General features: G+C 36.5%; 1 protein-coding gene across 2 annotated transcripts in view; it reads right to left on the bottom strand.

Annotated features, from left to right (window-relative positions):
* ERCC6 (ERCC excision repair 6, chromatin remodeling factor) overlaps nucleotides 1-13,413 on the bottom strand; it is a 49,893-nt gene that overhangs the window by 19,554 nt on the left and 16,926 nt on the right. For both annotated transcript variants that reach the window (XM_075026001.1, XM_075026000.1), the window contains 3 exons: nucleotides 11,679-11,804; nucleotides 7,725-7,883; nucleotides 2,928-3,063 (listed from right to left, as the gene is read on the bottom strand). In XM_075026001.1, the coding sequence (XP_074882102.1) occupies nucleotides 2,928-3,063; nucleotides 7,725-7,883; nucleotides 11,679-11,804 (421 nt within the window). The remainder of the gene's footprint in view (nucleotides 1-2,927; nucleotides 3,064-7,724; nucleotides 7,884-11,678; nucleotides 11,805-13,413) is intronic.

The following is a 13,413-nucleotide window of genomic DNA, read 5'->3' on the forward strand; positions in this document are numbered from 1 at the left end:
ATTCCTGACAATGTTATGGCAATAATTACGTAGATCCATCTTACCTAAAAGAGCAACTTAAGTTTTATCAAATGAAACTTCAGCTGTTGTCTCTTTCTGCTATGAAATACCATCTTGCCTTATGGGACACCTGTCATTGCTTAACTCTTTTCCTCCAAAATTCTCCTTCATCAGTTTTAAGATTAATCTTTCCTCAGAAATCCTTTGTCCCTCTTTCACAGGCCTGTATAGAGCAAGCTGCAATACTGTGTTTTACCATGAACAACCTGCTGGCCAACTACTGTGGGATAATGCATTCCTCAAAATCCATTAAGATCTTCACTGTCTGATGTCCAGTTAATTTCAGGGACAATTATGTTCTTCCACCAGTCCAGACCATTCTAACCTCTGTTAGCCCAGTGTCGTGGTTTAACCCCAGCCAGCAACTAAGCACCACGCAGCCGCTCACTCACCCCCACCCCCCGCAGTGGGATGGGGGAGAAAAATCGGGAAAAGAAGTAAAACTTGTGGGTTGAGATAAGAACGGTTTAATAGAACAGAAAAGAAGAAACTAATAATGATAATGATAACACTAATAAAATGGCAACAGTAATAATAAAAGGATTGGAATGTACAAATGATGCGCAGTGCAATTGCTCACCACCTGCCGACCGACACCCAGCTAGTCCCCAAGCGGCGAATCCCCCCCCCACACACTCCCCAGTTCCTATACTAAATGGGACGTCACACGGTATGGAATACCCTGTTGGCCAGTTTGGGTCAGCTGCCCTGGCTGTGTCCCCTCCCAACTTCTTGTGCCCCTCCAGCCTTCTTGCTGGCTGGGCATGAGAAGCTGAAAAATCCTTGACTTTAGTCTAAACACTACCGAGCAACAACTGAAAACATCAGTGTTATCAACATTCTTCGCGTACTGAACTCAAAACATAGCACTGTACCAGCTACTAGGAAGACAGTTAACTCTATCCCAGCTGAAACCAGGACACCCAGAGGCTGAAGTGACCTTTCTCACTCCAAAGCAGGTAACAACATTTAGTTCCCCAATCCTGTCTCCTGGCAAGTTAGCTGTCCAGCACAAAACTCTTCTCATTTACTTCCTGATAAACCATGATACACTAACAGAACAACAGGTGAACCCTGGAATTGTCAGTTTAATTCCAAACAGGTCTGTGCAACATTGAGATCACAGGTGCCCAGAGACTTGGCTTTTGGCCATGTAAAATTAATCTCAAACAAGGAACAAACATATGTTCTTATGCAGTCTAACCACAATTTTCTTATTTAAGTTTATGCCTTGTGCCAGAGCATAAGGGCAGAATGGTCCCTGAATGAGTATTATTAATGTTAACATGTGCAAAAGCAGTCTCCTGTAATGCCATAGGTTATCAGAAGATGGAATTGTCACAAGATCAGATCAGCACTAATGTACTCATAGCAAGAACATATATTGAAAACAAATTCTAGGCAGGAGAAAATCACCTGGCCTGTATTTTATGTGATATATTTTCAGTGCACAAGTGTTATTTATGCCAATAAATTAGTAGTAAACTTTTCTTGCAGGTATAAGGACAACTAGAATGTGAAAGTTTTGTTGGGGTTTTTTTTGTGTGTGTTTTTTTTTTTTTTTTTTTTTTTTTAAAACTTTAGTTTAGTCATGAGCTTGCTCTTCTCTGATTAAGAGGCATCTAGGAAAAAAAATGTGCAGAAGGTAAAAACCACATCAGCAGTGACACTTGTTTAAAGCATACTGTTGCAGCTCTCAGAAGATGAGGCATTAGAGCAGAATAGAGAACTGAACCTATCTAAAGTGATCACATGGTATCCAAATTCTTTAAGTTGTTGAGTAGGCATTTGTGGGAGGACAACAGGAAGGTGAAGTCCTGAAAATCTGACTATTCCTGCAGATGGAAAAATTTGAGCCAGTCTGTCAAGTGCATTAATTAACAAATACCCCAAAATAAGCACACACAATTTAATTTAGGAAGACATGTGAGCATGTTATTGAGGTCAACAGACTTTTAGGGCTTGAAAACACACCAAGTTAATTGAACAACAGGAAGCTATTAGCACATTAGAGCATGCTATTCTTTTTTTGCCATGTACTGTAACTGCATCAATTACCTCAGAATACGTTTAATCAAGTGCAATTAAGCACCATATCATTTTAATGTTATTACAAGAAATTCAATAAATATTTAAAGAGAAATTTAAAAATGCTTGGCCGAATCCTGAAAATCCATTTAAGCATCTGAAATATGAGGCCAAGGGAAAAGAAAAAACTAAGTTTTCCTTGTTTTGTTCCTGCAAGGTACCAAGGATTAAAACTTCAGACAAGTCAGGCTTCAACTTAAGAAATGGAGTAAGAACACACATATTAAGAGACTTGCCAAGAAAATGAAAAGACAGAAAAGGAAGTGCTTGAAAAAAAGAAAACCAACAAAGTAACACTGTCATTAAAGGAAATGAGACTAGGTGGTATCAATTGACATACTGACCAACTGAAGAGAAATTGCCTGTGCAAGCAAGATGTATTAAATATTAGATCAATGACATACTGATGCACATAAGTGCGAAGAAAGAATTCACCAGTACTGGAAGCATATATCTGGTGTACAAGCAGTCTAGTCATGAACTTCTAGCATGGACTACACTACAAGCAAAGCTCAAGCAAGGAACCAGTTACTAAGTTTCGTTCAGGCAACACTAGTCTGTACCATAATATAAATGTACTCTGTGTCATCCCCTTTTTGTCCAGTTTCCTAACAAATCTATACAAGACAGTGAACTTTTTGTTCTTTTAAAACAATCAGAGAAAAAGCACAAGCCTGCACAGAAACATTCAGGAACAGGGGATTTTTTTGGTTTTTTTGGCTAGCACAAAAGAAAAAAAGAAAAGCTTCTGGAATTACAAAATGGATGTCAACCATTACCTTTTTGTTGGTATAAGAACCAGTTTCATGGAGAATGGCAACTCTAAATGGCGGCCACCAAGTATGGAATTCTTTTACCCACTGATGCATCACAGTAGCTGGACAAACAATCACTGTTGGACCCAATCCGTGGTACCTAAAATAAAGTATTCAAGAAAAACCCAAATATTTATCATGAAATAAATACTCCATATTAAGTGGCTCATTAAAATACACACATATTAAAATGATACACTTTATAGTTCAAGTGGAATATGAGTGCTATGGAAATTAATTGGCATTGTTTTTCTGGAAGTCTGCTTTTTAAAGGAAGATGAAAGGTGTACTGCTGTAAGAACCCATCCACTGAACAGTTAATGGATGCATCTATCAAGATAAACACAGAAATAGAAAAGCTCCAAACAATAAGGCATAAGGGAACTTCCTTCTGTGGTAATACAAATCAGGTTTGGGTGACTGCTGTTTCTATAAGAGAAAAGAAATCATTAACAAACAACTATTTTATTACTTCTATTAAAAAGAATGTGTAGCTAGAGTCTCACAAATGGACTTACACACAGGTGTTCTGCTTCATGTTGGTAATATACTGTACAATTATCAACATAATTTACGGATAAGACAAGGACTCTAAAGCAGCAGAATGTATCATCCATGGAGGTTGAGGTCTGAGCTCGGCTAAACTGTCTCATAAGTTTCTTATTCATAATCATATGATTGTTTCTGAGAATTACTGAGGACATTTGAAACAAAGTCCTTCTCTATTAAGTTCAGAGCTACTCATAAGGTTAAGAAGAGAAAAATCTCTTGCACAACAGCCAAACAAGAAACACTACCATCACAAACAGATACCAACAATCATACAGGAAATGCACTAAGTAGTGGTTACTAGTAGTTATTTTTCAAATATATTTGCTCTTTAAAAAACAGAACAAAATGACTTTGCAAACAAAGGCAATAGCTATGGTTACCACAGTGATCTGTGTCTGGATGACTATGTACTATTCAAGTGGTAATAAATACACAATTGAAAAGATCACAGTATACATTCAAGATCATACGCATACAGCAATAAATAAGGATTTCCCAGACACCAGCAATACCCTGCTTTAAAAAAAAACCTGTTAATGCCTTCAGAAACTGCTGACATTAAGAAATAATACTCTTTATTAAAAGCTTATACATATGCAGAATAACAACCTGGATGTTACTAATCTCTTTCATTACGAAAAAATTCTATATAACAACCTTACATAGACTAATTAAAAAAATCCCAGCAATCCAAGGGGAAGTTAGAAGTTGGAGATGCAAAAAATAGCTTAAAACTATGCTACAAATCCAAATAACCACTGCCACTGCTCTTAAAAATATCTATAGCAAAAAAGCCAACTTTCCCAGAACAGGTTAGTTTCTCATTCTTCATGGGCAGTAACAAGTTACCTCTATTTATTCCCCCGGTCTGTATCAAACAAGCTCACACGCTGGGTTTATCCCAGCCCCCCCCCCCTCTCAGTTTACACAAAGAGTTCACACTTCCTTTGATCAATTTTCAGAAAATCTACTCCCCTTCCACTCGGTTGTGTGAAACCTCTTCTGTCTAATCTGGCTCTAACCACTTTCCACCAGCCAACATTTTATTCTTCTCTTGAGAGCTTTTATTTATATAAAAGAGTCATCTAACTTCTTCCAGTCTGCGCTGTTTCACAAAACTAAACAAAGCACTCGCTCCTGCTTGCTACACTTAGGAGGCATCCTTCATTCTCCTGATCACTGCAACAGATTTGCTCTGCTGCCCATCTAATTTATATTTGTTTTCCTTGAGCAAAGGTAACACTAATAACATTCCAAACCAAAGTCTTACTGGTGCCTTGCACCAAAATACTAATACTGCCCTGTTCCTACCCCAAATATATTGTCATAATGTATTCTGTCCCTTTTTCACAGTTGCATTGTACTAATAGCTTATGGTCAATATCATATATGATCAATATATCCAAATCTCTTTCTCCTTCTGTTGCTTCTGGTTTATAAAACCCAAATTCACAGCAAGTATCCTTTATTAGTTCTTATTTAATTGCATGTGATTGGAATTGCAAATAAGATCTATTCCTGCAACTTACTACCAAGAAAAAGGAAGCTGTAGTTATACTATATTTATAATCTTTAAGTACTCAGAAAATCAGCACAGGAAAACATGTTGCATTATAACCAACTCTACTGCCAAGCACGGCAAATCATGCCTTCAAAATGAAACTGAAATGACAACTAAATCCTAGTGAAAATAAAAGGACAGGGCAGCAAGAGCAATACAAATTTTCTGGGGCAATGGATTTTTATTTATGTAAGCGCCATGGAAATTAATCTCTCTGCCCCTCATAGCAGAGACTGAGCCTTAATGTTTAATGTGTATGATTATATCTCAGTATCTTGAAGTGCACAAATGAGTAAATAATCAGTGTATAAACTTTGTGGCAGCGTTTCTCATCTGATCTCTCAAATAAATGAAGGAAAGTCTGTAGTGAAAGGTAACATCTTTGTTAAAAAAAAAAAATGTATTTGGAAAGAAGCAAACTTGTGGACCCCCAAGCTCTTCAACATGTTTCAACAACAGATTTCAACCTAGATACAGGCTAGAGATGGGTTACTTGAAGTTTGCTGCTGCCTTTTTTTTTTTCTTGTGAAGGGACCACTGGTCTGAGAGATTATTTGCTTATTCCAACTATCTCAGCTTGTCTAATGAAAGACCTTTCCCCCTCTATAGATCTTGCTTCCCATATATCCTTACACCACCATAGCTGCAACACTTCTACTGATACCTCACATGACATTTGGCTTTCTGCAGCTGTATGGCTCAGTAACTGTTAAAAGTGAGACAACATTTTAATTTTTGTAATCATTATACTCCATGTAACAAGTAGTTCCTTGCTTCAGCTAGTCTTCAGGCTCCTTCAAAATCAGAAAAGCATTGGAATCAGAAGTGGTTTACAAAAGGAAATTTCTACTCCCCTCATTTTAAAGAACACTTTTTCCAGAAAATTTCACTGATAGAAAATAAAGCTGAGTATTTTGAATATCAACAAAAGTGACCTTTTTGTGTTAATACTCAAGTGCCTCCAAATACAACAACCTTTGCAAGTCTGCACAGGAACGACAGTATTATCTCCATTTTACAGAATGCCAGTTGAGGCTGGGAAAGCCCGCAGTGCCAGACTCATACAGTAGTATGCTAGCTCCACCTACACTTCAAGGTAATAACATACAAGCTAGGCTGGAAGACATTTAAACATGCTGACAACACAACTATGTCCACTCTTAATGCCTGCTTCTCAGCTGGACTGACCAGAAGGTCTTCTGCTTACTAGACTATGTGGCTTTCAGATAGAAGCTAGTTAGATGGTGCTAGTGCCTTCCTAGTTCAGACTGCGGATGGGGAAAATACTTGACTATGAGAACATCAAGTTGTTTAGACCCTCAGTCTTACAGCACACAAGCAAAATCAGAGTAAGTTTCACCAAAAAATTAAACCTTGTTTCCTCCCATGGAATAACTATCCTAGACTCAGTGACATGCACCAGCCACAAAATGAAACTGAACACATTATCTTACATGCAGAAAGAACATTGCTACTTAGGTGTGCAATTATATTTTGGCCTTTTCAAAGTTTTACTGTAGTTTCACTGCAGTATCTTAGGCTGTAACCATGTAACAATGTCAAGAGATGTTCCTGAAGGATTTCCATCAACTCAGTGGTCCTCCAGCTGGGGCAGGGAACATACCTACACAAAATAATCTGTACAGTAGTATCCTTAAATCAGGCAGCAATACAGTAAATCGACCTGGAGCTTTTCTATACAAAGGCTACAGCAGGAAGCAACTGAAGAAAAGACAGTAATATTTTCTCTTTAAAGCATTATTTTACAATTCATGTACATGCTGAACATAATTTAAATATGCCTCTATATAAAGTTAATTATTTTCATTTAGTATAGTATTATGGTATTTGCTTAATTGCATGTAGTAATTTACATCAGGTAAACAGGTCAACAGAACTAGAAAAATCAAGTATTATTCACATGTGCATCTGTAAATCCAAGAACACTAAGAAGTATCTTTTCTGGTAATTTCACCTATGAAGAAGGAATTTTAAAGCATTGTTCAGTAACAATAAACCATAAAAGGTCTTGTAATAAAGGTCAGTCACTCTAACATAGTTTTGAAAAGCAACAACAACAACAAAAAAAGCAGATGGAAATTCCTCAGTGTAAGTTATTGGTTTTACTATTACTACTCTTTTTTTGGCATGGATAATTCCCTGCCGATCAGAAACTCTAATTTTCATTGCAAATCAGCTTGCTACTTCCTGTAAAGCATTTACCTGGTGGCTTGCCAGAACAAATATTTTAATGTAAAATTTAATAAATGGAACTAAAGGTATTACACCTAATTTAAAATTCCATATTGTGTAAACTATTGATATTAATGTAATTGAGTTTGTAAACAATCCATTTGTGGAAGCTAACCTTAGACACTGTATTGACCCAAAATATCTAGTGCGGCTCATCTGCAAAATGAAGCATCAATGCCTGGAATTCATTAAAAGTGTTACATGTTTAATTTTTCCTGCCCTACAGCTCCATTGTCTCGTAAAATTTTTCCTTTGATGTCCCCCACTAAAAGAATTAAAGGAATATTGTAATTGAAATGTCATTAATAATTCACAGGACCCTCCTCCACCAGCAATACATCTGATGAAATATTAATTGAGCTCTACAGACTGACAGTCTGCAGAGGAGCACTTGCCTGTAATTTGAACCACGAGTCCTGATCTTGCTGTAGCTCAGACCTGCCAAGAAGGCAATTATCTGGATGGTCTTGCCCAATCCCATCTCATCTCCCAGAATTCCTCCTGCCTGCTGGCAGTGCAATTCCCAGAGCCACCTAACACCTGTTTGCTGGTACCTAAAACAAGGAAAAAGAAGATGGCAAATGTTTGATAATACAGATCATAACAGAAAGTACTCATGAATTAATCATTTGGCAAGGTTCTTACACTAGTTACAGTAACATGCTGGATCTGTGTTTTACATGAGTGCTGTATTTACTAAGTCATACATTTTTGATGGGCTCAGACATTACATGTGACTTTCATTCTTTATGCAACACTAAACCATTTCTAATTAAACTGATAGTCATGGTAATTAGAGGGTATTTTATTTAATGTATATTTTAAGTGTTAAAAGCAACTTGGAAAGCTACTCTAACAAAGCATTATCTTTTCAGAAAAGACGACATGTAAGGGTCTAGTAAATAATATTATTTGGAACATATGCCCCGAACTGAAGGAAAAGTTTGACTTGTAAGAGGTACACACTTTATACTCCACTGTGAAAACTGATCACATCTGCCAAAGCATGCTTTCTTTTTACATAAATCCATTTAATAACATTTAGTCTCTTTCAGTGAAGAAAAAAGTCAACAAGGCAAAATGTTTTGGAAGGCAAAACAATAGAAACTATTCCAGCAAGTGGGATGCAGCGGAGCATTATTACATGAGAGTATCAGGGCAGTTTCTACTCCCAGTCATTCACTGGAAATTGTATAAGCAACAACATAAAATACATTCTAATTAAAAGAAGTAGACTAGAAAGCAAGGCTTATGATAGCAAGCTAAAAAGGTGGAGGTAAGATGCTGGACTGAGAATCACTTTAGGACATGCTTTTTTATAATGATATAAAATAGTGAGACCAGTAGGAATAAAACACCACATGTATGGGTTAAATTGAAAACAGAACAAAGAAATGAAGAAACAGTATATTTAAATTGCATTTTAATCAAAATAAAATACATGTTTCAGCACTTCTGTGTCTTGTAACTTGGAGGAAGAACAAGGTTACTGATATCATTTTCCTGATGGCATGCATTCCTGGAGTGCAGAGCACAGCAAAGAGCAAAACATTTTTATTTTTTATTTTTTGTAAAATATGGATTGTTCATTTCAGGGCACTGTCTTGTGTGCATTTCGAAATCCTGTTTCATTCTTTGAACAAATAATATTTGGGACTACTGACAGCTAACAACACTAGTGTCTACAAAGTACTATTAAAAATCAATTTATGATGAGTTCTGTACGGATTTAGAGACTGCTAAACAGAGACAAACAAACAGCTTGAGTAGTTAGATGATCAAAGAACACATCTAATGGTTCAGACATCATACTATCTGCTGGTGTCTCAAATGCATTATACCAAGAAGCCCTTAGAAAATCCCCTTTTATTAGAAATTAATTCACCTTAAAAATGCAGCAATCTAAAACCAACTATGAAACAGCTTGCAGGATTAGCTATAATTAAGATGCTACCATTACTACATTTTATGAAGACAAAACATTTTCTAACAGAAATATTAAAGAATTGGAGAACCCTAATTCCAGTCAGAAGCTGCTCCCCCAGACTAATGTTGAGCATGTCTCTTCAGAAGACAATCACTCAAGAACTTCCTGACATTATTTTGTATTATTTCTTAGGATTACATCCAGTGCTTAAAAGCTAGCTGCATTTGTAAGCATCTTTCTCACTCCCTTCTCCTGAGGAAGTTTCACAGTAGAGAATTAAGTTTCTGAAAAACTCTGCTCCAAGGTTTTCTAAAAATGGAAAAGATGCAGGTGTTTTCCTTGTATAACCATATAAACATGCAATAATTGCAACTATGCAAAAGTTAAAGTACCCCTCCCCCCAATAATTTTTTTTATGGTTGTATGGAGAGATAATCAATTCTCTTTAATCTTATGCTTTCATTGCAGCAATTTTTATGTTTTGTTTTTTACTCCAAAAATACTGTAGAAGCAAAATAAAAGTGTTGCCTGGTCTTCCAAAATAGTTATGTTTGAACTGTATTTCACATGAGCTATCATGCTGTGATGCATGCCTCAAAATTCACCACAGTAGCTAGCAGAGTTTAGCTGCATTGTTGCTGAGACAAAATTGCATTTCAGACATATCAGGGAAATCACACACTGAAAGCAATAATGAAGAAATCTGGTTTCTTGTTTACACGGACAGCATTCTCTCACGCTAAGTGCAGACAGTATAAGGCAATGTTTGTAAGTCAGTCTTGCTCACTATATTTGGGTTTGTTCCACAGCAGCACCAATGGTATCCTTGCTGAATGCTCCTTAAAGCAGACAAGTATATAGAAAAGAAACAGACTGTCCACTTTAACAGGCTTACCAAAGAACAAACTTACGGGTCTACTATTTCTTGTGTGATCTAACTTCTTCGGAATTCAACTCAACTATGCAGGAAGATCACTTACAGTACACTGCTCTATACCTCCTTGGGTCAATTTACTTCCATGTTTTGTACTAAACTTGCTCAGAACTCGAAGTTTAATGCCTACTGACTATGGGCCTTCCTACATTGGAGATTTCAGCATTTAAGTTACAAGTCAGATGAATCATTCAATTGATCTTTCTAACCACTTAAAAAGTTTTGCCAACTGACTCATGCTTGCAGGGATACCCTTCATTAGTGAGGCTGGTATCTCTAAGATTAATTTTTAGCAGTCTGCTTTATTTCAATTCCCTTTGGGTTGCTCAGACAACACATCGTTCTCAGGATGATTACTTCTGTAGTACCTTTGGATAAACAACTAGAGATCACATACTGGCTGTATATGGTCCTGGTAACCAAGTCATTAATTCAATTCCATTTCAGATCTAGTGCTTTCCTTCTGAGGAACTGCAGGACAACAGTAATAATTTCTTTGAGGTTAAGACTAAGAGGTCCTGTTGGAAGGGATACCATGCACACCCGTTAAAAAGCAGGGGTTTCTACTACACTAATTACAAGATTTGAGAGAGTTAACTTTTGAAAGAGATGATGTTTTTCCTGCTGTGCCAAATGTTGCCAACAAAAATGAATTCAAGCCTGTTATGCAAGGGTGAGGTTATGGATGAAGTTAACTTGTCAGCTGCTAGCTTTTTTGGGCTGCCTTTTGTAAATAGTTTTTGGAGAAGAACTTGAAAGTGCCACTGGGCACCATGGTCTCAAAAAACTGAAACAGAAAGCAGTCATGTCCAAATCTGTAATCCAGCATTAAATAACTAAAGAATGAGTTGTAGAGTGTTTTCCATCTACTAAAGGAACTAAGAATGTACTTTCCACATTTTAAAATTTTACTGGGCAAAATGTTCAAGACTTTTATAATATGAATTACAAGTAGTTACATTGAGTAGACTTTGAGTAGCTATTTAAAGAAAAAGTTGTCTATAGTTTTTTACTGGCAGAAAATTTCATTCACTCCACCCAATCACAGGAACACCTACATTTCTTGTTTTCATTTATTACAACTTGCCAACACCTTATTCTTGAAAGTAAACTCATACTACCACTCCACACCTGAATTAAAAGCAAACACTTATCAATAAAAGAAAGCATTTATAAAAATAGACAAGGAGAGCTTCTCAATTAGTCATTTAGCTAACAGGCATTCACAATATTCACATCAGGCAGTTATCATCTGTATTTTCATGTAACTACATTTTGTGCTTGTAATAAATTAGTTTCTTTGAGGTTTGATCCTGGAGCCTTCTTTAAAGAAATAATCCTACAGAAACAACTGAAGTAAAAGTTGAGGCATTATTCACTGAAGTAAAAGTTACAGCAAAGGGCATCCAGAAATCACCATGACTATCACTACTAATATTATTAGCAGCACGCAGCACATAATATTAAAATAAAATACACTATACGTACTTAAAAAGCTTTTTGAAGAGAAATCCTGGTATTTTGAAACCCTCTTCAAATTCAGCGTCACTTTCTTCAGAAAGTTCCTCAGCTGTGTGACATTCTTTGTCCTTCAAACGTTCTTTTTGCCACCTCCTAGAGTGACACAAGGAGTCAATATTCAATTATTACATAGAAAAGATACTACATGAAAACTACACTGAATTTTCAGTTAGGTAAAAACCCAACAAAAATGCATTCTCTGATGTAATGATTTAAATAATAAACCTTTGGAGGAGAGAATTATGCAAGTAAATGCTCAAAATACCTGACAAATTAAAAGGTGCATGCACTCCTGACTATTTAGTTATATGCGTTCAGAGTTTTATAGCTAGTTACAATTTTCTATAGACAGAAATAGTAATACAATGGAATCAACAGTCAACACCATAAAAAAATCTGGCTACCTTAAATTCCTAAACCTCCATAAAAACCCCCCACAAAAATATCAATAAAGCTTAGGTATTCAAAAGGTATTTTATTAATTTAACCAAATGCTTAAATAACTTCCTTCACCTACAGAAATGTGCAGCAGTATATAATCTTATACAGAAGACTCAGTTGGAAACATCACCATCTTTGGGGTGACGTGCTCTAAATCTGTTGAGCTGTCATTACTAAGAGAATGAGTTTTTTGAGGTTTTGAAATTATGGAGTGATTTGTGGTCTGCAGCCTAATCTTATTTGGACTCTAGGCAGGTTAGAGAATTACCTTCCTGTTCCATTATTTCCCCCCTCTTTTGAAAAAGTCCCAAAGGATCTTCAACATCCAAGGAAATTATGGACTTGTGTTTTAGTGACCCAAAACCATCTACCTGTTATAGTGAAGTGTATGCTACTGCTAGCTGGGTATGTACTAACCAACCAACAGCACTTCACTGACAACTTGGGTTTTGCTGGAATCCTCCCATGAAAGTGCCATTCACTGCAGGCACACTGAATATGGTGTATAAATTGACTGCCTACAGAAATTGGCAAGCTATAAAACAGATGAAAAACATCCTTATGTTCCTGTTCTCGATGCAGCGCAAAAGCAGCCATATTTCATTTCATAAAAAGGCTGAAGGAAGAGACCTGATAGTCTAGAAGTATCTGAAATTTAAGACACGAAGACTAAAATTGTTCAGGTCCCAAAGAACTATAAACAGTAGCGATAGGATGAAAAGAAGCAAATAGAAAATTCAAACCAAAAAAAGTAAGTTAGGCTGCCTTGTACTGAAATCTACTGCATTAAGTGACAAATGGCCTCCTGAGTGAAATGCTGTCCAGTCTTTCAACTCTACATTAAAGAAACTCCGGAGAATGCACTCTAGAACAGTCCTGCAGTAACTGGATGGAGGAGGACTTAACAGGATGCAACAGTTTTCCAGTACACTTCCAGTTTCTGAATGACAAACGTTACAGGCGAGTGAATAGTCCATTTGCCTCCTGATAACAATTTACCATCTACCCATTACACAAATGACTTCTTGTTAGCTTAGGTTGCCTCTGGAGCAGCAAAAAAAATGGCAGGATAATGGATTAACAGAGTTCTAAAAAATCCAAAATAAAACCCCCAACCCCCTCCCCAAAACACACTCCATATTCTGGGAAAAAGGATTTCTGAACTATTTCTGAACTGAGGAAATTCACATTTTCCTCTCTTTTTAAAAAAAAAAAATTATTTATCCTGATTTTTCTGTAAAGCTCTGCATTGCTTTCAAGC

Source organism: Buteo buteo, chromosome 4 (genome assembly GCF_964188355.1).
Source record: "Buteo buteo chromosome 4, bButBut1.hap1.1, whole genome shotgun sequence".
In the NCBI taxonomy this organism is placed as follows: Eukaryota; Metazoa; Chordata; class Aves; order Accipitriformes; family Accipitridae; genus Buteo; species Buteo buteo.